Below are 24,536 nucleotides of genomic sequence, written 5' to 3'. Positions count from 1 at the left end.
TCGGTCCCTGCTCCTGCCAACCTAGCAGTTCGAAAGCACGTAAAAGTGCAAGTAGATAAATAGGGTACTGCTCCGGCGGGAAGGCAAACGGCGTTTCTGTGCTCTGCTCTGGTTTTGCCAGAAGCTGCTTAGTCATGCTGGCCACGTGACCTGGAAAAACTGTCTGCGGACAAACACTGGCTCCCTTGGCCAGTAAAGCGGGATGAGCGTTGCAACCCCAGAGTCGTTCGCAACTGGACTTCAACGGCCAGGGGTCCTTTACCTTTAGTAACATCTGAAACATGTTTATATCTGGCCAGTGGCGTAGCGTGGGGTGTGCAGGGGGGGCCGGCCGCACCGGGTGCAACATCTGGGGGGGGGGCGCACTCGCACTCACAGCTCTCTGCCCCTACCTGGCTCACTCACTCTCTCCACGAGTTAGGGGGCGCAAATTACTTGCCTTGCCCCGGGTGCTGACAACCCACGCTACGCCACTGTATCTGACTTAAAATCTCTGTTGTATAATGCATTTTTACTATGCAATGAAGGGTTAATTAAGCATTCTTAATTTATTAAAAAACCCTACACAGCGTATGCTTTTATACACTCTCATTCCTTTGTCACCCTTTGCTTCTCTCATAGTAATTTGTTTGCTTTTTATGTAAACAGTTGATATTATTTGTTCTTAGCAGGGAGTTCATTTCATGTTGCAGAGGGACACAGGTGGTGCTGTGGTCTAAACCGCTGAGCCTCTTGGGCTTGCTAATCGGAAGGTCAGCAGTTTTTGTTTTTTTTAAATGATATTTATTGAAAAAAGAATTTTTAAACTCACAGAGAAAAGAAAAAGACAAAATTACAGAAAAAAGACAAAAACAGAAATAAAAAAGAAAAAATAAAACCATCGTTTTCAAATTCTCCACTTTCTTTACCTTCTTTCCATGACCTCCTCCTCCTCCCATCTCTTGTATCTTGATTGATAATTGTCACAGCAAATCCTTTCCATAATTCATAATATTCTGTCAATACATTACCTTGCTCTATTTTCATCTTATCTTATATTAAACCTTAAAACTTAAAATTTAAATCTTATTTATACCAGCTTCTCATAACCATTACCTTTTTACCTAATTCTTTAAACATTCTTACAAGAGCCTAGTAATTTCATTTCAACATTTTTGCAACTTTCATAAAAACATTTCTGACGATAATAAAAAAGAGAATAAAAACAATCCAATCTTCCAGCGTCCCCTCCCCCCCCCCGGTCCCGGGATTATCAGTCCTTTTGGTCCCAATTAGTCTGGCCCATTTAACCTGGTGATCTTATATCCGAGGCCATCAAATCTTTTCCATGTCCCTTCCGCAGTTCTTCTTCATATTTTCCTTTCACTCGTGGGAACTCCAGCTTGATAGTGTTTTTGACCCTTTTCGACAGATCAGCCCCTTTCTCATAGTCCAGACTAAACTCCATGTGGTATTTTAAAACATGTTTCAAGTAGTAAGCATATTTCCAATTCCCTCCAAAATAAGTCCCAACAACTCCAAACCTCTGACGGCCCTTTGCCAGATTCTGAGAGTCCAAACATCCCTGCATAGGGGGGTCAGTCCAACCCCCCATTTCCAGCCAAACTTTGTCTTTCAGAATCTGGTTTTTTCCAAGTTCATTTATCAAATCCAAAGACTCATTTTCTTGCTGGGCCAAAAGTCCCTCCATCCCTGGCGCCCAAGGTTCAGCAAGGTCCTCTTCTTTCAGTTGTTCTGTCATGGCTCGCTCCTGTTTTAGTTCCTCGGTGGGCCCCATATGATTTCCCACTACCTGTTCAAAGGTTCTGGCCGCATTAGTCATAAAATCCATCTTCTGACTTAACTGATCAAATAGGGCACTTATTTTACAGAAAGCACCCAACAGTGCTTCTGAAGGCATTGTCCTACAAGGTCACAAATTCTTTCCCACAGTTGTAATCAATAACAGCTGCAAGTTCCCAGGATTTAGTTACAATCTCACAGTTCCCCTCTAGGGGGAAGGCTTCTGGTAGTTATTTTCCTTAGAAACAATAACAACAAAGTTTCTTTTTAAAGATATTTTGTCCATATTTGTTCTTTTAAAAGACGAAAGGAAACAATGGAGTCACAATGTTTCTCTTCTTTTAACTATCTGTCAAGACATTTATTTCTGGTCAATGAGCTTCAAACATCAAATCTGACACCCCGCTCCAGGGTCAGGACGGTGGAAAATTACTTTGCTTTAACTTCACTTCTACAGATTTAAACGGCTCAGGAAAAATCCCCCTTCTTCTCCTGCTGCCGAAGAGGGGTTCAGCAATTTAAAATGATGAAAATCGATCCTTTGAAAATAATTTTTAAGGCTCTAGTTTGTATTGTCTTTGCTTTGTTCTAACTACAAAGAAATGGAAGGGTGACTTCCTGTTTATCCTTCCCGTTTCAGTACCAAATTAGGGTTAGTTTTAAAGTCCAAATTCCTTCTTATTTCGCCAATTCTTATCTCAAGTCCAAATATTCACTGTTCCAGTACTCATGGTTGGTTATTTTAGATGCCAAATTGTCCCAGGAAAAAGGCAGCGCTCTCCGGCAACGGCTATGCGGCTTCGCTCCACAGAAAAAGCAGTAAACTCACAGCACCGCGTCACTTCCCCCTCTTCAATTTGGAGCCCGTTTGTGGGTTCCTTTGTGGGTTGGGGGGGCGCTAAGGGTGCCCGCTGAGTCCCACGGTCACAGGCTTCATCCGCCTGTGATTTCCAGAAGGGTCCCCGCTACGCCGCAGCGGAAAAGACCCGTTTCTTGCGGAGCTGGTCCCTCCGGTTCAGAGGGAGTCCGCCATTGCCGGTGGCGCCACCCCAGAAGTCGGCCAGCAGTTTGAATCCCTGCGACGGGGTGAGCTCCCATTGCTCTGTCCCAGCTCCTGCCAACCTAGCGGTTCAAAAGCATACCAGTGCAAGTAGATAAATAGGTGCTCCTGTGGTGGGAAGATAAACAGCGTTTCCGTGTGCTCTGGCTTCAGTCACGGTGTCCCATTGCGCCAAAAGTGGTTTAGTCATGCTGGCCACATGACACCATCTCCCTCTGCCTGAAGCGAGATGAGCGCCGCACCCCATTGTCACCTTTGACTGGACTTAACTGTCCAGGGGTCCTTACCATTTCATATTCCTTTTCATTTCATGCTCAGCCTCTTTGAGTCAGGAAGTTCAAAGCTGCACCCAGCTTTCATATTGTTTATTCTGTTATCAACAGGTTGGGCACTGATTTCCTTTTGGGTGAAGACAGAGACAAAGTGGATATTGAGCAGTCCCACCTTCTCTCTATGACCCAGTAGCATTTATCCATCTTCTCCATTCAGAGGGCCTACCGCTTGCTTGTTCCTCTTGCTTTGAATGTAGCCGAAGAAACCTTTCCAAATTATTTTTAACTTGCAAGCCTGAGCTCATTCTAAGGCAGGCATCCCCAAACTTGGCCCTGCAGATGTTTTGGAGCTACAACTCCCATCATCCCTAGCTAACAGGACCAGTGGTCAGGGATGATGGGAATTGTAGTCCCAAAACATCTGGAGGGCTGAGTTTGGGGATCCCTGTTCTAAGCTTTAGTCCACCTGACCTTCTCGCTGCAAGATCTTCCTTCACAATTTCCCCTTTCTTCCATTTCTTATACTTCCCCTTCTCATCTCATCTGTAAGCTGAGCCACACTGGTTTCTTTAGATGCATCCCACTTTTCTTTCTTGTTGGAATTGTCTGCCTTTTGGCCTTCAGTATTTCACCTTTCAGAAACTCCCGTCCATCTTGGACTCCCTTCTCCTTGAGTATTTCTGACCATGGGATCACACCCAGTATCCTTGAGCTTTTTGAAATGGACCTTCTTAAAGTCCAGAGTACATGTCTGACTACACTCAGCTTTCCCTGCCTCTGTTATCATGACACCCAAGAGGACATGATCATTTCCTTCCAAGATTCCCAGTACTTCCATTTCTTCAATCAGTTCCTCCCTGTTGGTCCAAGATAGATGATCCCCTTGTTGCTTTTTCCACCTTCTGAGAAATGAAATTGTCAGTGAGGCAAAGGAGGAATTTGTGGGATCTTACATTCTGGGCAGAGTTTGAGTTTCAACAGATATTGGGGAAGTTGACAACTCTATCTCTCATTTTGAATGTTTGGTAATCTGTTCCAGAAGGCACCCAAGTCTTCAGTCCGGCTTAGAGATCTGTCACAGCCATCCACAGTAACATCACTGTAGTTTCTCTCTCCTATGATATTTACCCATATTCTCTCAATCTGCCTTCCATGCCCCAGGTCGTGAATTTCTTCGCAAGCGCACACATCCTTTACATATAATGCTACTCCTCCCTTCCTGTTTGGTCTATTCCTTTTGAACAGGTTATATCCCTCAACTTCTACATTCCAGTCATGAATCTCATCCCACCAGGTTTCAGTAAAGCCTATTAGGTCATATTTGCCATCCTTCATTAAGAACTCAGATTTGTCTTGTTTCTCATACTCTGTTCATTAATATAGAGTCAACTGAAACCATGAGTCATTCCCTCCAGCTGCTTCCATCTTGTAGTTTCCTGCCCCTTAGCAGGTTTCTGGAGCATCACCAAGTTTCATTTGCATCAATGATGCCATTATCCCCAGTACCAGGTATACCCCCGTCATCTGTAATACAGGCGTCGGCGTCCCCCCTTACGCAGGGGTGTTCCTGGCCCCCGTGCACATAAACAAAAATCACTCAAGTGGGGAGCACCCTTTAAATGCCCTCTCCATATCAAAAACACTGTATCCAAACATATTCACAACTAGAATTGAAGCTCTTGGGCTGGTAGGAGGCTGGAGGACTGGAGAGAAAGAGGCTGCTGCTGCTGCTGTGCTACCCCACACACCAGCTGTTAGGTGGGGAGGCTGAGCAGCATAAACAAAGCCCTGCTGTGCCTCCTGTCTCTTTGGGGCTTCCTCCTCCCTCACTGATGTCCTCTTCGGGCACCAGGAAGTGTCTCTTTGAGAGTCATGAGGATTCACCAGCTCATTCCCACCATTTCTGGGTTTGAATCAAATTACCGTATTTTTCGCCCTTTAGGACGCAAAATGAAGGGGAAATCTGTGTGTGCCCTATGAGGCAAATGCAGGCTTTCGCTGAAGCCTGGAGAGCGAGAGAGGTCGGTGCGCACTGACCCCTCTTGCTCTCCAGGCTTCAGGAAGCTATCTGCAAGCCTTGGGAGCCCGCGGGAGTTCCCGCCAGGCTCCTAAGGCTTGCGGACAGCAGCCTGCAGCCCGAAACCTGGGGAGCGCAGCGGAGCGCACCCCGGGCTTCGGGCAGCTATCCGCAAGCCTTGGGAGCCCGCGGGAGTTCCCACCGGGCTCCCTAGGCTTGCGGATAGCAGCCTGCATCCCGCAACTTGGGGCGGGCTGAGCAGCGCGCTCCGGGCTTCGGGCAGATATCCGCAAGCCTGGGGAGCCTGGCGGGAGTTCCTGCTGGGCTCCCAAGGCTTGTGGATAGCAGCCTGTTCTGGGGGCTGGGGTTGGGGGAAGCTCGGGCTTCCCCCGCCCCAGCCCCGCGCCTGGGGGGGAAATATATATTTTTTCTTTACTCCCCCCCCCAAACTAGGTGCGCCCTATGGGACCGTGCGCCCTATAGGGCCAAAAATACGGCACTTACATATTTCCTGGTGCCATATATGCGCAATTGTACACGAGTTGATTGTGCGTAACTGGGGGGCGCCTGTATGGTCTCCCTGATGAGGTTTGTGAGACACATTCCTGCCAACCACTGTGAGGTTCAGCCCATCTCTTGCCACAAGTCCCTCCTCAAGGAAATAGAGACCATGGTCTAAGAAGCCAAACCTTTCTTGACGCTACCACCTGTGCAGTCAGCGGTATACTGCCAGTATTTTCCTCTCCATTCTTGGGCCACGACATTCAGCATTAAGGAGTGATGAAAAGGCCATCTGTGTCCCAAGGCATTTTACATTATTATAACAGTAGGTCCCATTTGATATGCTCCTGTTGTTTTCCTTTTGCCTTTTGGGCTTCTCTAGATTATCAGTTTATATTGCAGTAATTGTACGATTTTTATTTATTTGCTTCAGCGGGTCCCAGTGTCACTAACCCATGCCTAATCATCTTCCTTTTAATATTCTTAAAACAAGACCCCCCCCCCAAATTCCTGGTTTTAATCATTGAAAATTATGAGGCCAGTTAGAAATTAAGAATAACTGTTGTATTCTTAATTTTCTTCAGCTTCTTAGTCCAAGCTCTTTATTGTGGATTTGTAAAGACTGGACTGCTCCTTCAGTGCTGATGAACGCAATTCCTCATATTCCTTAAGGGAGCAAATAAGCTCGTGACTCTTGCACTGTGGCAAAGCCCCCCCCCCCCCGCCATTCATTCTATGCCACTCCCACAAAATGGGGCTAATACAGCATGAAAGCCAAAATCTGGGATTTCAAAAAAATGGCTTTGAAAGACCCTGAGTATTTTCATTATTGGTGAATGAAGTTTATTTTATAGTATATGAAGTAAAATGTACATGCAATGAGTCTATTCCTTCTGTTCTCTTTACAGCACTCTATTCAGTAGATACATAACCGAATTACATTTTGTAAGAGGCGCTCCAAAGCAAGCCAGGGGGACACAGACCTAGTCTTGGTTCCACTGGTGATTTCCATAGGTGGCTTGGATCAGAATGTCGTTTGCAGTTGGGATGACATCTATAGCTACTTTTTGCCAAAACCCATCAAAACAGTTCTCTGCTCTGTGCAGACAGTCCAAATCCTTCCTGCAAACTGCACATCTGTTCCCTCTAATACTAGCCACTACTGTACTTGGGACTTGTGCACACTTCCACTTGTCTCGTGTCCAGAAAGCATGCGCTCAAGCAGTTTTGCATTTGCCCCGCTGCTTTCCCCTGGGAAACCCCACCGTTTCTCGCTGAATTGGGACAAACGGAAATTTGTGGAAAACCAAACTACAGTGGTACCTCGGTTTATGAACTTCATCTGTTCTGGAAGTCCGTTCTTAAACCGAAACCGTTCTTAAACCGAGGTGTGCTTTCCCTAATGAGGCCTCCCGCCACCGGTGCCCTACCACCGTTCGGCTTCCATTCTTAGACTGAGGTAAAGTTCGCAAACCGGGACACTACTTCTGGTTTTGCAGAGTTCGTAAACCGAATAGTTCATAAACAGGGCTGTTCTTAAACCGAGGTACCACTGTATCTTCTTTTTTCCAGTTCAGCAGTAAAGCATAAATGTTTTCACAGGGAAAAGCAAGGCAAACAGAGATGTGGAAGAGGTCTTGCTGTGTCTGCAATGTTTTAGGTCTGGTAACGGAAAAGCCTTTCAGGTGCTAGCTGACTAATCCACCATCTTGCCTAAACAATAATCCCTCTTTGCACACATCTTATGCTACGTAGCAGGATTTGTTTGCAGTTATTTGCCAGATGAATGTAAAAACAGCAACAGCCAAGAACAGGTGAATTGCCTTGTTCCATCTTGTACAGCTAGGCATCCCCGTGAAGCTCACAGGCAAGGCATCATGGAGATGGCTGCCCCCTGTTGCTGCCCCTGAATAGTAAGACCCTCATTTTATCAATGGCTAACAGCTGTTCTGAGTGTCCTCAGTTTGCTTGATATGGCTCTTTTCATTTTGCAATGCCTGAACTCAACGGTGTGGGAGTAAGAAAAGCAAGTCCGACTGAAAGTGCACATAGGTTTGGTTCTGTTTCTCATCTATAATGACCTCTTTTCTGATGAGTCCCTCTAAGGAAGAGAATAACTTCCTTTCCTTGACACTTCAATGGCTAATGAGCTTGTGTCTAGGCCTAAGCAAAAGTGGGTTGCCTAAGTCGTGTGTCATTCATGGCTTGCCATGTTCCAACTGGTCAAATGACCTGAAGTTGTGAATGCCTGACTTGGGAAATGAAAGGAGTTTCGGTAGGTTTAAAATGAAACAAACAAGATACTTGCTTTTCCTCATTTGCTGGCGAGCTCAGAAACCACGAGGACTATATCTTAGTTAGCGAATAACTTCAGCCTTGTAGGACCTCATGTCCTGTGCTTCAAGTTCTGGTTTCTCCTGCCACGAGAGATGCAGTGAAGAAAGGCAGCTGCCGGGTGTTTTGCTATTTTTATTGGGTTCCCTATAGATGTGTGTATCACATGCTATGGCCAGGACTTCCATAAATTAGCTGTGTGCGTGTGAAGAAATCCTTCCTTTTTGAGTTGAGGAATTGATTTCATAGTGACCCAGTGTCCTAGTGTATTTAGAGAAGAGGGCTTCACTCTTGACACACCATCAGTGAGATGGCTAGAGTTGTGGCAGTGATCCACATTGTTAAAGCTATTGCAATATCTTTGGTTGGCTTAGGGCAGTAGAACAAACTTTTCCCATTTGTGTAGAACTGCATTTCTTTGAGGCTCTTGACACCCACTCAGATCTCATTTTCTTCTAGGAGTGAATATAAGAAGAAAACTGGCATTCTTCCTAGAAATTAAAATTTTCCAGTCTTATACAGTACTTCATTACAGTGTTACACAAATCATTAGTATTTTTATATTTAAATGGAAGGTGGCTGAATCTAGCCTAATGTTTAAGTATCTTTACTCCACTACTGAAAGACATAGGAATAATTACTTTAACATAAAGAGAGAGCAGGTAAGACGTTTGGACAGCAAACAGGAAATAGATTTTTTTACAGGGGAATATCGCCTATACTTCATCTCCAACCATTAGCGGTTGCAAGAATAGTCCTGCTGTCCCCAGAATGCACACAAGAATAAATACCCACAGGAAAATGCGATCAATGACCATGGCGACGTATTTCCAGTCATCTTGAGTCTGGAAAATAAAAATATTTTTTTATCAATTCAGGTACAACTTTTATAAACCTATTGTGGTAGTATGAAAGTTCAATACAGTATTTGTGATTTGATATAACAAAATCCACCATGTGAATTTGCTCCATGGCTGGACTGGTATTGCAGTGTTTCCTCACCAGGACCATCAGCCTGAAAAGGTTCAGAAAAGAGCAGCCAAAAGCATCGAGAGGCTGGAGCAGCCGCCTTATGGGAAAAGGCAGCGTGGGGGACTGGGAGGAAAAGCTGAGCAAGAGGCAACATGATAGAAGTGTTTCAAGTATGTGTGACATGGAGGAAGGGGGCAGGAAATGTCTCTCCCTCACAACACTCGAACCTGACATCTAACAAAGCTGAATGTTGGAAGATTCAGGACAGAGAAGAAGTTCAACTATGAACTTCTGCTCCCACAAGAGGCAGTGAAGGCTTTAAAGGAAGATTGGACAAATTCATGGGGGAGAGGGCTATGGATGGCTGTGCTCTGCCTCTTCTGGATCCCAGTTGCTGGAACCCACAGGAGGGGAGAGGGCTCTTGGGCCCGGGTCCTGCTTGCAGGTTTCCAGCAGCGTCTGGTCAGCCACTGTGAGAACAGGATAGTGGACTAGATGGGCTTGATCCAGCAAGCTCTTCCTATGTTCTTACTGTACGTAATACACAGTAAGTAGTATTACTACTACAATGAGTAAGTAGTAAGTAGTGTGTCATCCAAGTCAGTACATCTTGTGACAGTGAACTCCATGTGTGTGGTGGACTGAGTTGCAAGTGATAAGGGAGCCCAGAATCTGAAATGGTGAGGACGGAGGAAATAGTACTGGGCTAGGTGAACAAATAGTTTGACCTGGTACAAGATAGCTTCCTGTGGTTCCTCACCCCTGCAGTCTGATGTTTTGTTCCCTGGGTACACAGGTTTATTGCCCTGCTCTGCACCATGACTTGGGAACCTTTCACCTGACAGATGCTAATGGACTATGACTCCCATCATCCCTGACCACTGGTCCTGCTAGCTAGGGATGATGGCGGTTGTAGTCCAACAACATCTGAGGACCCAAGGTTGAGAAAGGCTGATATGGAGGGTCAAAGGTTCCCTAGCCCCGATTTAAAATGTGGTGCATGTAGCTTGAATAATTAATAAAGTTTGCCCGTACCTCCTTGGCTTCATTTTGCATTCTCATATTTTCTGCAATGTATTTAATGCTCTCGATCGCATCTCTCATTTCTGGCGATACTACCAAAGATGAAAGCAGAGCGTCTACAGATTCAGAACTGGAGCTCTGGGTCAGGTTGCTGTTCACCTTGACATACTTTATATGTTGGTGTTGGTAGCAAACACAGGTCGTTTCTTGGCACGGGAGGCTGTCTTTGTAGCACCTGGTCTCTGTGCCGCCAAAGCAGTCCAAGGGAGAGAGCTCCGTGTTGTAAGAAGACTTTGTGTCCTGGCCACCGTCATCTGATTCACTGGTGGGCCTGGTCATGAACATGATCCTGGGGAGAAAGTTCAGGAAGATGGTTTTCACCCACTCAGGCATGGTGTGCGTCCTTGGTGTCCTGTAGTGTACATTGAGCACAAACACCGTAATGACTATGGAGAGAGTGACAAATATCATGGTGAAGAGGAGGTACTCCCCAATCAGTGGAATCACTAGAGAGGTTGAAGGAATGGTCTCTGTTATCACCAGTAGGAAAACAGTCAAGGACAAAAGGACCGAGATGCACAGCGTCACTTTCTCACCACAGTCGGAAGGCAGATAAAACACCAACACGGTTAAGAAGGAGATCAAGAGGCATGGGATGATCATATTGATGGTGTAAAATAAGGGCAGCCGCCTTATATAAAGGGAATAGGTGATATCTGTGTACACGGCTTCACAGCAGTTGTACTTGATGTCATGTTTGTAGCCTGGTGCCTTAATGATGGCCCACTCTCCGCTCTCCCAATAGTCCTTGAGGTTCATAGTGGAGCCAACGAGAACCAAGTCAATCTCGGCTTTGTCGTAGGACCAGGAGCCAAACTTCATGGTGCAGTTCTGGTAGTCAAATGGAAAGTATGTCACGTCTATTTTACACGAGCTCTTAAAAATAGCTGGGGGCATCCAAGTCACGTTCCCGGTGTAATTCAACAGTGCTTTGGTTTTGTCGTCCACCTGGAAGTCTCCAACAGCACTAGGGAGGGGGGGAAACAACAGACCCAAAAGTTGTGTTCTCCACATTGTCACATCACTTTGTGAATTCCTTTTTTTAAAATGCCCTCAAGAAAATTCAGCAGCATTTTAGTGTGAATTTCTCCTAATTTGCAGAGCAAATTTCCCCTAATATAATGCATTGTTGAGTGTTATATTCACTAATGCCTTTTAACACACACTTCACCCCAGCATGTGCATTTTTGCACCTCTCATTTGGCTGGAGAACTATATTGCAAAATTTGGATAATTTTTAATGCTGAAGGTTGGCTGTGTTTCAGCTCTCACCTTGTTTCAGAAATTATTAAACTGCATTGCATTTATCCCCCACCCTCTGGAACTGTGTTCCTCCCGTTGCATGCAGTGTCTTCAGACTCTTGTTGGAACTGAAGCAGGGGGCCAAAGGTCGCCTCCCTGCAGGCAGCATCCTTGATCCTGCAGCAATTTACCTTTTAAAAACACAATACAGTGAATCGCTTGAACATAATTAGCATCATATCTATCAGATGTTTGGGAAACGCTGCCCTGGAGGGATGGCTGTTCTGCACGGGGTATGCACAGCCTCTTTCTTGATGCCTCCTAATGTATACTGATGGGATTCAATTAGTGCCCCAATGTAGCAATTACAGTCATACCTCAGGTTACAGATGTTTCAGGTTGCGGACCGCCGAAACCCGGAAGTACCGGAATGGGTTACTTCCAGGTTTCAGTGGTTGCGCATGCGCAGAAGCGCTAAAACGCGCTTTGCGCATGCACAGAATTGCAACCTGCATGTGCGCAGACGCGCCACTGCGGGTTGTAAATGTGCATCCCACATGGATCACGTTTGCAACCTGAGCGTCGACTGTATTGTTCTTTACTGTTATTGGAAGCTACCAGATTAGAAATGTAATGCTACCTCTGCCATACTCTGTTCCAAGTTCATTACACATTTCATTTCTTCAGTTCAGTAGAAGACACCATGTTAGAGAAACAATGGAAGGGAAAGGGGGGCATTGAGATTCATCTACAGGAATCCTAGAGTTGGAAGGGATCCCAGTAGTCATGCAGTCAAGCCCCTTGCAATGCTGGAGTTACAAACTAAAGCAACCATGACAGACGACCATCCAACCTCTCTCTGTCTGGACTGCTTAGGTTGTGCCAGTCCATAACACAGACATACTACTGAGACAAGAAAGTCTGATGTGGGTTGGATTTGTCCAATATAAGAAGAAAAGGCTAGCAAGGGAGTGGATTCAGATGATCACTTTGCCGCTTCTGATTTTGACTTTTGCAAGCAGCTTGTAGTGAAGCCCTTCTAGTGGCCCTTGTGTGATTGCGACTTAGTTGAGTCAGATCTCCTGTGCTATGGTCCCTGGAAAGTCTGATGATCCCTGAGATTTGTGAAATGGCAAGAAATTGCAAAAGGGGTGGTGGTGCACAAAATTACTTCATGAAGGAGAAAAGGTAATACCAAGGCTTGGTCTGGAAACCTTGCCTGATGAGGAATGGTTGAGAGAGTTGGGAACGTTTAGCCTGGATAAGATGAGAATGAGAGGGATATGATAGCCATCTTCAAACATCTAAAAGGCTGTTGCATAGAAGAGGGAGCAAGCTTGTTTTCTGCTGCTCTGGAGGTTAGGACCCAGACCAATTGATTCAACTGACAAGAGACTCCAACTAAACATTAGGAAGAACTTTAGGAGGTTGAGGGCTGTTCCACAGCGGAGCAAATTCCCTTGGAAGGTGGTGGGCTCCTTCCTTGGAGGTGTATAAGCAGAGGTCACATGGCCATCTGTCCTGGATGCTTGAGTTGAGATTCCTGTACTGCCAGCGGTTGGACTAAATGACTCTTGGGGTCCCTTCCAACTCTATGGTTCTATGTTTAAGGATGCATTTACTCTTTTGAGAAGTAGCATGAGCAGGTTATATGGGGATTCCTTCCTTTCCAAATGGGCATTTAACAGGGAGAGTGCTGTGCCTTGGGATAAGAACCCATGTTTTGCTTGTGGGTGCTCTTGGGTCTCTGGTTATGTGGGTCTTGGGTAACGAGCCACTCCTAGTCAAAGTACTGGGCTGGACAAGAGACCAATGATGTTACTCTGTCTAAACCAGTGCCAGATGTTCAGTGTAAACCAGAGACTGCCACAGGGTTCTGTCTTGGGCCCGGTCTTATTCAACATCTTTATCAATGACTTGGATGATGGACTCAAGGGCATCCTGATCAAATTTGCAGATGACACCAAACTGGGAGGGGTGGCTAACACCCCAGAGGACAGGATCAAACTTCAAAACGACCTTGACAGATTAGAGAACTGGGCAAAAACAAACAAGATGAATTTTAACAGGGAGAAATGTAAAGTATTGCACTTGGGCAAAAAAAATGAGAGGCACAAATACAAGATGGGTGACACCTGGCTTGAGAGCAGTACATGTGAAAAGGATCTAGGAGTCTTGGTTGACCACAAACTTGACATGAGCCAACAGTGTGACGCGGCAGCTAAAAAAGCCAATGCAATTCTGGGCTGCATCAATAGGAGTATAGCATCTAGATCAAGGGAAGTAATAGTGCCACTGTATTCTGCTCTGGTCAGACCTCACCTGGAGTACTGTGTCCAGTTCTGGGCACCACAGTTCAAGAAGGACACTGACAAACTGGAACGTGTCCAGAGGAGGGCAACCAAAATGGTCAAAGGCCTGGAAACGATGCCTTATGAGGAACGGCTAAGGGAGCTGGGCATGTTTAGCCTGGAGAAGAGGAGGTTAAGGGGTGATATGATAGCCATGTTCAAATATATAAAAGGAGGTCACATAGAGGAGGGAGAAAGGTTGTTTTCTGCTGCTCCAGAGAAGCGGACACGGAGCAATGAATCCAAACTACAAGAAAGAAGATTCCACCTAAACATTAGGAAGAGCTTCCTGACAGTAAGAGCTGTTCGACAGTGGAATTTGCTGCCAAGGAGTGTGGTGGAGTCTCCTTCTTTGGAGGTCTTTAAGAAGAGGTTTGACAACCATATGTCAGGAGTGCTCTGATGGTGTTTCCTGCTTGGCAGGGGGTTGGACTCGATGGCCCTTGTGGTCTCTTCCAACTCTATGATTCTATGATTCTATTCTATGAGTCTATGACTGGGAATCTGTGGTTCTCTAGATCAGGCATCAGCAAACTCTGGCCCTTCAGATGTTTTGGAACTACAACTCCCATGATCCTAGCTAACAGGACCAGTGGTCAGGGATGATGGGAATTGTAGTCTCAAAAAATATCTGGAGGGCCGGAGTTTGCCTATGCCTGCTCTAGATGATGATGGACTACAACTTCATCCACCCAGTGGCCATGCTGGTGGGACACAGCTTCCATACCATGGATTTTACTACACCTTTGGAAAGGGAAAATGCTAAAACATAAAGTAATCTTTTAAGAATAGACCAGACTGTATAATCTTACTTGTTATATAGCACAATATCTGGCTTCCAGATCTTCTGCGATGGCACTCGAATAAACTGAACACCTCCATACTTCTCTGGATTCCATTTCAGCTTGTAATCGTTCCACATCTAATCAATGAAGAAGAAGAGAAATCAAGTAGTATTTTAGAATTGTCCCACAACTTCCTATTATAGCTTATTCATTCATTCATTCATTCATTTTATTCATTCATTCATTTAATGTGTTTATGTGTCTCAGTACAACTTACAAAATAAAACCAGAAGAAAAAAAAGAAATGGGAAAATCAAATGTAAAAACAACACTAAAATTAGACCCAAAGTGCTCATCCATCTATCTGTCTGTCTGTCTGTCTGTCTGTCTACGATGCTGGGAACCATAGTTTATCCCTTGCAGAGCTATGATTGCCAACACCCTTATCAAACTACAGTTCTCAGGATGCTTTGGGGGAAGCCATGTTCTTTAAATGTGGTGTGGATGTGAGCTTTCTCTTCCTTCTGCACAAACACACCCAACATTCCATCCCTGATAAGCTGTGGGAATGTCTTTTTGTACATCTGCAAAGCTCACAACACGCCCCCCCATTCCCCTCTTAATTCCCCCTTCTGCAAAGGTGATGCTGTTTGGGCTGCCTAAGAAAAGATTCGCAGGGTAAACACCAGAAATGCAAGGAATGATGGGTCACCCTGAGCGATCAAAAGCCCCACATTTTCCAGTGGCTGGCTAAATCTGCCTCATAATGTAGGGTTGCCATATGTCCGGAATTTCCTGGACATTGCCAGGATTTGGCTGTCAGAAACGGAAATCGCTTAAATGTCTTGGAAAATCTGGATGCAACCCATGTCAGAAGTGTAGGTTTTGGCGAATTTCCTTAAAAGTAGATCTTGGGACGGGGGGGGGGGGAAAGCTCAATGTCTTGTGTCTGGATTTTCACTTTTTGAAATATGGCACCCCTAGATGATGTTATAAAACGGGGGGGGGTCTATAGTTTAGGATTTGCTCTCCATTTTCTGTTTTCTCAAAGGGGAGGGCACCCAATGAGATCTCTGAATTCCTCACATCATTTCTGTGGGATTTCTTCTTTCCCCAGGATGCTGTTATGATTTATTTAATGCCAACAAGACAGACAACCACTAGGTGGCAGCAGAGCCTAAAAGGTGTTTCCTGTTTCTGACTCTGGCTGCAGCCTTCGGGGTTTCCTTCTTCAATGGGTTCCTTTAACACACAGGTGTATCACCATCATGTATGTATGTCTGTATGTACTGCACTTCCTATCTCTTCCCCTTCCCCAGCTATCCCCCCAATATAGGACACTAAGCTACAATTTTCCGCACCCTTAACACTACAGTTCCCAGGTTTCTTTGGGGGAAGCTCTGTGCTTTCAATGGTATGTGTGCAATCTACATATATAACTGAAAATACTTCCAATGCTCTTTGGGTTTTTTTTTACAAAAATCCTAAAGCGTTCCTTCTGTGGTAGGGGCGGGGGTTTTTTTTTTTGGGGGGGGGGAGGTGTTACTTACATGTCTCAGCCATAAATTAGTCTCCATAATCTGGTTCACTTCGTCCTGGGAAAAGAAAAGTCATAGCTGGGTTTGAAACCCCTCATCCAAGTTACATTCCCGGTGTAATTCAACAATGCTTTGGTTTTGTCGTCCGCCTGGAAGTCTCTGGGGATGGAGAGGGGCTCAGGCATTTTTCTTGAGCTGGCTGGAGGGTTGCTCTGCAACCCAGGGGGAAATGGCACAGATGGGTTCCTTCTCTTTCAGTCAGTTATTACTATGACCATTATTAATAATAATCCACTCTTCACTCCAAGGCAGGTTGAAACATTAAAACGCAACATTAAAAACATTTTTTTAAAAAAAACTTACAGCCATAAAAATAAGGTGGATCCTAAAAACACAGACCTCAAGTGTCAAAAGCAAGGGAAGGCACCAGGCGACCCTCTGTGGGGCATACACAGCTTAGGGGCCACCACGGAGAAGACCCTCCACTCCCCAAAATAACCCTGAGGGGGAAGGAACTACCAGGAGGGCCCCCTCTGCTGATCCCACTCCTGAGGGTTTAAAGGGAAGGAAGAGGCTTTCAGGTATTTGGGGCCTGAGTTGTTTAGGGCTTTGAGCACCAGAGTGAGTACCTTGAAAAGGGCTCGAAAATGAACTGGCATCCAGTGCAGTTGTTTCAAAATAGGTTATATAATATGATCTGAGTAGAACCCCAGCCAAGTCTTCCCCCTCCTGCCCCTGTTCACAGCTTCTGTACTACCCCCCCCAAAAAAAAAAGAACGCTGGGCCAGTGGAAAGTGGCTGGGCTCTCCCCTGAACCCGTTTTGCAGTTCACATCCCATCCATTCACCAGAATTTTTGACTTCCAGTGTTGAGTGGCAACCTGACACAAATAGATTATTTCAGCAACTGAACTGGGACAAAAAATACAGTCTCTGGTCCAGCTTTTGCCAACCCAGCGCCCTCTGGGTGGTTTATTTATTTAATTGGTTACTGCCTCTTCTCATTTCACCCCACAACGTCCCTGTGAAGTAGGTGAGACTGAGATACGGTGACTGGCCCAAAGTCACCCGGTGAGCTTCATGGCCAAGATGGGATTTGGACCCGGGTCTTCCAGGTTCCAAGACTCTAACCACTATACCACACTGGCTCACAGTCTGCCCATCAGTTGTAAAAGTCTGAAAACAACCGGAAGGCATCAAGGCTTCTCTCGCAGCCTACTCACCACCTTTACGAGTTGCGAAAGGGACACCTCGAACGAAATCATGACCGGGTCAGACACATTCTCCACAGGCCTGATGATGTTGTTGTAATTGGCAAATAGCTCATTGTAGAGTCGGTGTTCAGCTTCGAAACAATGGCAACCTAAAAGAGGGCAGGGTTGGAGCACATACAAAGCTCACGACATTTTGGCCTGGATTTCTGAAACATTCTTGGCTCGGTCAGAGTAGGGCTGCCATACGTCTGGAATTGCTAGGACAGAGCTGGGATTCACCCATCGAAAATGGCATCTGGGCGGAATTTTCAAAAGTCGGTTAAAAATGTCCAGGGAAACCCAGGTATATGGCAGCCCATATTGGAAGCGTTGATTTTGGGGCAAATTTCCTTAAAAAATAGCTTCAAAACTTTTCAATTTTTGAAATATGGCAACCCTAGCAGAGTCCTTCCCATAATCTACTACAGAACCTTAAGAATATAAGAACCTGTGAAGAGCCATGGAACCCTCTCCAGTCCAGCACCCTGGCCTCCTGGTGGATTCCAAGCAGATTCCAAGCAGAATTCAGGTGCAAGAGCCCCCCCTCTCCTGCAGCTTCCAGAAACGCATTTGGTGGCAGGACAGAGCATCCTTGCTGGGGAAAATGCTGGGGATTGGAGGTGGAACATTCTGCACGCAAAGGGCTTCCTTTACCCCTGTTCCTTCCTCTGTCTAGGAAGGGGACAGAAGAAAGGGACAGAACTGACATCATCACCGTCATTATTCATTGAATTTGCATGTCTCTGTATCTTGCCCGGGGCAACTTGCAAGCAACTAACCACACAGGCAACCTCCATAGATATAAAAACCAAGGGGAAAAAGAAATACATTGGAAACTTCCGACCCACTTCTCAAAGGTCCCAGATAGTAAAAGCCCAAAGGCTTGGTTGTGGAAGAAATGGTCTATGGTGGAACGGTCTACCTCTGAAGGCGCTGGGCTCTCTTGCATTGAAGGTTTTTTTTTGTTTTTTTTTAATGATGTTTATTGAGAATTTTAGAATTACAAAAAAAAAACACCAAAGAGAAAAAGAAGGAAAAAACAAGAAACAAATAGCAATTAAGCAATACAAATCGATAAGAATCAAAAGCAAAAACAAAACACATAACACATCAAAATCAGAAAGCAAAAATAGGCCACAAAGATTTAAAAACAGATCCAATATTCCCAAATCCTTAACTGTCATTACCTTATTTCATTGACCTCCTCACACATCCCTTTTTTTGTATTCTAGTTGTTGATTGTCACAGCAAATCCTTTCCATTTTTCATAATATTCTGTCATTAAATTACCTTAATCTATTTTAACTTTATCTTACCATAAAGAACCCTAAAACTTAAAACTTAAATCTTATTTATACCAATTTCTCATAACCATAGCATATTCTTACATAGTTCTTTTTAACATTTCTGCTAAAGCCAAATAATTTCGTTCCAAAATTTTTCTAATACTCATTAATTTTAGAAAACATTCCTAAGTAGAATTTTTTAAAACTTTCTTCCAATCTTTATCCAATGTCTCTTCCTCCTGGTCTCGGGTTTTGTCAGTCCTTTCTATCTCATCCATCTAGTTCATTAACCTGGTAACCTTATGTCCGAGGCCCTTAAGTCTCTTCCATGTCCCTTCTGCAGATCTTCTTCATATTTATACCTGTACTTTACTTTGTCTTCTGCTCCTTTCACTCGTGGAGACACCAGCTTGGCAATGTTTTTGTCCCTTCTCGACAGATCAACCCCTTCTCCATAGTCCACACTGAACTCCATGTGGTATTTAAAAGCATGTTTCAAGGTCCCTCCAAAGTTGAGGATCCCCACAACTCCAAACTCCTCCCGGCCTAACGCCAGACTTGAAAAGTCAAAACATCCCTGCATGGGGGGGGGGGTCTATCCAGCCCCCCATCTCCAAGCCAAACAAGACTCTCTCCAAATCTGGCTTTTTCCAGGTTCATTCGTCAGGTCCAACAACTCATGTTCCTGCTGGGCCACAGTTCCCTTCATCTCTGCCTCCCGGGGTCCAGCCACAACCTCCTCCCTCATCTGATCTGTCAGAGCACACTCCTGAATTGATTCCTGAGTGGGTTCTATATAGATACCCACTACCTGCCCAAAATTTCTGATCGCAACAGTCATCAAATCCGTCTTCTCATGTAACTGTTCCAATAAAGCACTTGTCTTGCAGAAAGCACGCACCAGAGCCTCCGAGTACATTGTTGTACAAGGTCAAAGTCTGATCCACGATCTTAATCTATTGCAGCTGCATAGCTCCCCAGTTCAGATTTAATAACAGTTTCACAAGCTCCCTCTAGGGGAAGAACTTCTATTTGAATCCATCTCTCTCTCTCTCTCTTTTTTTTAAAAAGCAGATCTAGCAACAAAGCAGATCTAACAACAAAGTTTCCTTTTTCAGATATTTTGTCAATATTTTTTTTCCTTTTAACTGCGAAGGAGAACAATGGAATCACTATGTTTCTCTTCTTTTAACTGTCTGTCAAAAACGTTTATCTATAGTCAATGAACTCCGAAAACGTCTGTCCTGACACCCCGCTCCCAGGTTCAAGACGGTGGAAAATTACTTTTCTTTACACACTCTTCTGCAGGTTTAAGCAGTCCAAAAAAATTCCCCCATCTTCTCCTGCTTCCAAAGGGGGTTCAGTAATTTTAGATGATGAAAACTGATCCTTTACAAACGGTTTTCTAAACTCTAGCTTGCCATGTCTTTGCTTTAATCTTTCTACAAAAAGCGGAAGGCTGACTTCCTGTTTAGACCTTCCCGCTTCGGTGCCAAATTAAAAAGAATTTCTTAGTCCAATTTTACGTTCTACTCACGGGTCGTTGTTTAGAGTCCAATTGTCCAAATTTAACCTACTCACGGGTAGTTGTTTTTGTAGCCAGATTGTCACAGGAAAAAGGCAGCGCTCTCTGGCAACGGCTGTGCGGCTTCGCTCCACGGAAGAAGCAGTTGACTCTCAGCACCGCACCGCTTGCCCCGCTTCGCTCCGGAGCCCGTAACTGGGTTCCTTTGCAAATTGGGGGGCGCAAAAGGTGCCCGCCGAGTCCCACGGTCACAGGCTTCACCCGCCTGTGATTTTTTAAATGGTCCCCACTTCGCCGTAGCGGAACAGACCCGATTTCCGTGGAGCCAGTCCCTCCAGATCAGAGGGAGTCCGCCATTACCGATGGCGCCACCCCGGAAGTCCTGCATTGAAGGTTTTTAAACAGAGGTTGGGTGTCTGTCTGCCAGGGATTCTCTAGCTCGAATTTCTGCATTGCAGGGGGTTGGACTAGATGACCCTTGGCGTCACCTTCCAACTCCACCATTCTATGATTTCCGGTGAAAAATTAAATAACAAGCCATGACCCTTCTGCAACTGCCCTTATTAGTGTGCCTCCTCCCCCACCAACAAACTCCATAGACACAGAAGACAGGCAGCTAACCAGAGAAAGTAGCCTGGGATTTATTATTTAGATGGAGAGATACCCAATTTAATTTACTTGGTGCCCATGCAGTTACAGAAGAATGGCATTGGATGTGGTGTGTTTAAGCAGTATAATGCGTATATCTAGCCAGCAGTGGGGATGCAATGAGTTTGGAAACATTAAAGCTGAGTTTCCCCTTTCCTTTCCTTTCCTTTCCTTGCTAAATTAAATCATGGAAAGTGCTGTTGATTTACTTGTTCCGAATATTGTCAACAGCTACTGACCTCACAAAAGCAACTTTGCTGAATTGCATTCTGTAAGCTAAAATGTGCCTTTTAGTGGGGATGTAATGAGAATCATCGGACTCAGCCCATGTTTGTCCAAGAGTTGATGTTTCGGGGGGGGGGGGGTTACTTTATAAAGTGATTAAAGCATGCTAGAGTATGCCATGTCGAATTAACATTTGACACAATTCACAGAAATCCATTATAATTAACCACAACTAACTGCATTAATTCATACAGCATGAACAAAGTACAGCTGCGTATTCCTGCAGGGTCTCTTCCAACTACCATTCTAAGATTATAAAAATACAGTGGTTGCTTGTCAATACTGAAGATGCTCTACTACCAAAATTAATTCTAGATACTTATTCTCAGCCACTAACTATTTAAAAACTCAGAACTACTGCTACTGTTCTAATTTTTTTTCTAAAATCTCTGCAGTTAAAACCATGCACCTGTGCATATGGGCACTGGCTTATTTATTTTAGTAGAGGAGACTCCTTCCTACAAAAAAAAAGTGTAAGTGAGCTAAGATCATGTTAGTATCATAAATGAAAGCAATTCATGGAGGAAGCTAAAGAAATATCTGCAGCATCACCCCCTCAAAAGAAATATATATATACTTGCCCCCCCCTGGAGTTCAAACGCTCTATACTGAATATTTTCTATTAAGGCTAAAACAAAAGATTGATCAAAATGCTCGTGGCATGTGTAAATCATGTTCTGATGGTAGAACTGATCAGCACTGTTTTGTGGCCGGGGGCCGTGCGTAAGCATGCACAGATTGCTTCTGAGCCCAGGGACGTGGCTGGTTTTCCTCTGCAACAGGCCCTTTGCCCCATGAACTGCTGTTCCAAAGTGCATGGGGGGGGGTCATGGATTTTACATTATCTTCACACCACTGTTAAAATTTCTGCGATGTGTTCTAACCATTTCGTATTGCTCGCTATGATTTGTTAAAAATATTTTGAAACGTTTCTAGCCAAGGGTGCACTGCTGATAGAAATGGCAACAGAACCTCTTAAAACAAATTCCCCACATTTGAAACATGAGCAGAAATGCAGAGGAACATAATCTGCTGTGCAAAGACGGTAGATCAAAGCAGACTTACAGTGGTACAACAATGTTTGCTACCATCTTGGATTAGCGAAAAAGAGGGGCACGCTTCGTTTTGCTCTCTCTTCAAACCGACACAATTTAGGGGCTGCTCAAAATGCAATGCAGACTCTGGACTCCCATTTGCAAAGGTGGCTGTGGTCCTCTGAGCACGTGCAATTTGGTTGTGATTCTATGTTCAGTCAACCAAGTAACAAAGCACAGTTTATTTATGGTTGGACAGACCTGTGGATTTAACAGGCCGTCCTAGGAATGGGTGGATTGCCTATAACCTCTGCTTTGAAAGCTATCTATTTTTGCACATCTAATGTTTTGCTTCAAAATCTTGCCTTTGTGAAAATCTGCCACATATCCCCTCAATCAACAGCTACTCAACAGCAGAACAGAAATTTGAAAGCTCATACTACATTTGTTTGGAGAGAAGTTTCACTCCTTGTATATATTCCAGGAGACAGGAAAACAGACATGTTTCCAATTGGTCAATAAAAACAGCATGAATTTTTATCCTCAGGTACATTTTACATCTTGCAGACATGTAACATTCAGTGCTCCAAACGTCCAGGCTGTACAAAGTTTAAAATATTTCATTGGTTTGCTTGGGAAAGTGATATTTCCTTACAAAAAGAAGGAAATTACTAATTCTGAGTTAATTTATATATAACTTTAAGTCCTTCAGAGATAACCTCTTAAGTGAGACAACCTGTAACATTAACATTTTAGATTTTTTATTTAAAAAACCCCCCCAGCCCTTATTTTCATGTATGATTTCCTTGGCATAAATACGAAGTTTTCATCCGGCTTCTTTTGTTCTCTCTCCTCCCGCCTCTCCTAGTTGGCTTCTTCTTCTCTTGAGTTTTCCCTCTTTCCAACACCCACCTCTCTGCTAAAAATGACCCCACCCTCCCTGCTACCAAAACAAGCTTAAAGGCTGAGTTTGTCAGAGGCTAGGTCCCTTATCTCACATACATTCTGCAGGGTGAGGATGTCACCATTTCTGGCCTTACCACATTGTCAAACTGAAACACACACAACACATTCCCCTGGGAAATTACGAGAAATGTATGGCCTTCCCAATCAACCATTTTGCTTCTTCAAAGGAGAGATAAAAAAAGAATAATCCAGCTGCACAACCCTCCAGAATGAGAAAGAATCTTACATTACGGATTCCCAAACCCAACTTCAGGTTCTATTGAAATCCAATAAGTGTAGTCTACCCTTTCCAATTCCCCCACCCGCAGTCCTCTCCCCTAGCCCTCCACAGTCACTCACCTTTAAGGAAAGGGAAAAGAGCCACCGGCAGGAGCAGCTCCAGCATCCTCTCCACTCGGCAACAGAGCCTGCCGGAGACAGAAGCGGCTGGGCAGCTTTGCACAGACTCCTTGCAAAATAAGACAGCCTGGATTCTGACAGATGCAGCCAGGAGCCGTGGGTTGCCAGCAGGGCCCTGAACCTGCTGTTCCGTGCTTGGAAGCGCGCTGTATAACCACAGCCCTGCCCCTTTCCTGGCTGCCCACACCAAGATAGGAGAATTGTCAAGTCAAATAGGTGCAGCTACAGCAAGCATGAAACCTCCTCGTCCGCTGATGTGCTCATGCATAAGCAAAGCTGATAACCTGATAACCATAGTTAAGAGCTTTTGCACTTGGCCAGGCAGGGAAGATCGGAACCTTACTCCAAATCTCATGCCAAGCTATTTCAGACAAGTCCAAGTTAATGAAAATGGGATAATTGAATTTGTGCATGGAACGGATATTGACAAGACTTGAGTTTGCATATTATTAAAAGCAGCACTTTGGAGCTGAGCTGGTAGTCAGGCACCATTAATGAATTAGCTAACACAGTTCTTAGATGTTTATGGATTTTTCTTAATGACCGCGACAGAAACGGAGGAGGTGTATGAGAGAGAGGAATCTAGGCTCTGTGCTTGTACGCTATGGCTTTAATGTACATTCAAAGCACTTTTTTCCTGCAAAGAATTCTGGGCACTGTAGTTTGTTAAGGATGGCTGCGAATTTGAACTCTGTGAGGGATAAACTACAGTGCCCAGAATTCTCTGAGGGGAAGAAAGTGCTTTGAATGTTCTTTAAAATTATGGTCCATACACTCTTCAGGAGTCACAGTTATTCCTAGATGCGCTGCAGGACCCATTTTGTTACTATGCAGAATTCATCATGCGAAAGGCTAGGCTGGATGAATCCCTAGTCGGAATTAAGATCACCGGAAGAAATATCAACAACCTCAGATATGCAGATGACACAACCTTGATGGCAGAAAGTGAAGAGGAATTAAAGAACCTTTTAATGAGGGTGAAAGAGGAGAGCGCAAAATATGGTCTGAAGCTCAACATCAAAAAAACGAAGATCATGGCCACTGGGCCCATCACCTCCTGGCAAACAGAAGGTGAAGAAATGGAGGCAGTGAGAGATTTTACTTCCTTGGGCTCCATGATCACTGCAGATGGTGACAGCAGCCACGAAATTAAAAGACGCCTGCTTCTTGGGAGAAAAGCAATGACAAACCTAGACAGCATCTT

The 24,536-nt window shown here is 44.7% G+C and overlaps 2 protein-coding genes across 3 annotated transcripts in view; both read right to left on the bottom strand.

Moving 5' to 3' along the window:
* The window catches only part of CHRNB4 (cholinergic receptor nicotinic beta 4 subunit), a 54,426-nt gene that overhangs the window by 9,981 nt on the left and 19,909 nt on the right, over positions 1–24,536 (bottom strand). The gene's annotated exons all lie outside the window — the stretch shown is intronic.
* Positions 5,447–23,585, bottom strand: CHRNA3 (cholinergic receptor nicotinic alpha 3 subunit). 2 transcript variants are annotated; one of them, XM_081207806.1, is made up of 6 exons: positions 23,273–23,585; positions 17,163–17,299; positions 15,950–15,994; positions 14,427–14,536; positions 9,974–10,988; positions 5,447–8,811 (listed from the first exon to the last, which is right to left on the bottom strand). In XM_081207806.1, the coding sequence occupies exons 1-6, from the start codon at positions 23,316–23,318 to the stop codon at positions 8,683–8,685; spliced, it is 1,482 nt and encodes a 493-aa protein (XP_081063932.1). In that variant the 5' UTR covers positions 23,319–23,585; the 3' UTR covers positions 5,447–8,682. The 2 variants fall into 2 exon arrangements, with proteins under 2 accessions (XP_081063932.1, XP_081063931.1); XM_081207805.1 differs by having other exon boundaries at positions 5,448–8,811; positions 17,160–17,299; positions 23,273–23,584.

This window comes from Podarcis bocagei (genome assembly GCF_964188305.1).
Source record: "Podarcis bocagei genome assembly, chromosome: 9".
Classification (NCBI taxonomy): domain Eukaryota; kingdom Metazoa; phylum Chordata; class Lepidosauria; order Squamata; family Lacertidae; genus Podarcis; species Podarcis bocagei.
Note: the sequence above shows the minus strand (reverse complement) of the source record. Positions and strands in the feature narration are given on the sequence as shown.

Coding starts and splice junctions, on each gene's coding strand:
- CHRNA3 (XM_081207805.1), bottom strand. CDS start 23,318: ATGCTGGAGCTGCTCCTGCCGGTGGCTCTTTTCCCTTTCCTTAAAG. Junction 15,995..17,159: donor TTTCGCAACTCGTAAAGGTG/GTGAGTAGGCTG, acceptor TTCTTTTCCCAG/GACGAAGTGAACCAGATTAT. Junction 14,537..15,949: donor CTAATTTATGGCTGAGACAT/GTAAGTAACACC, acceptor TTCATTGATTAG/ATGTGGAACGATTACAAGCT.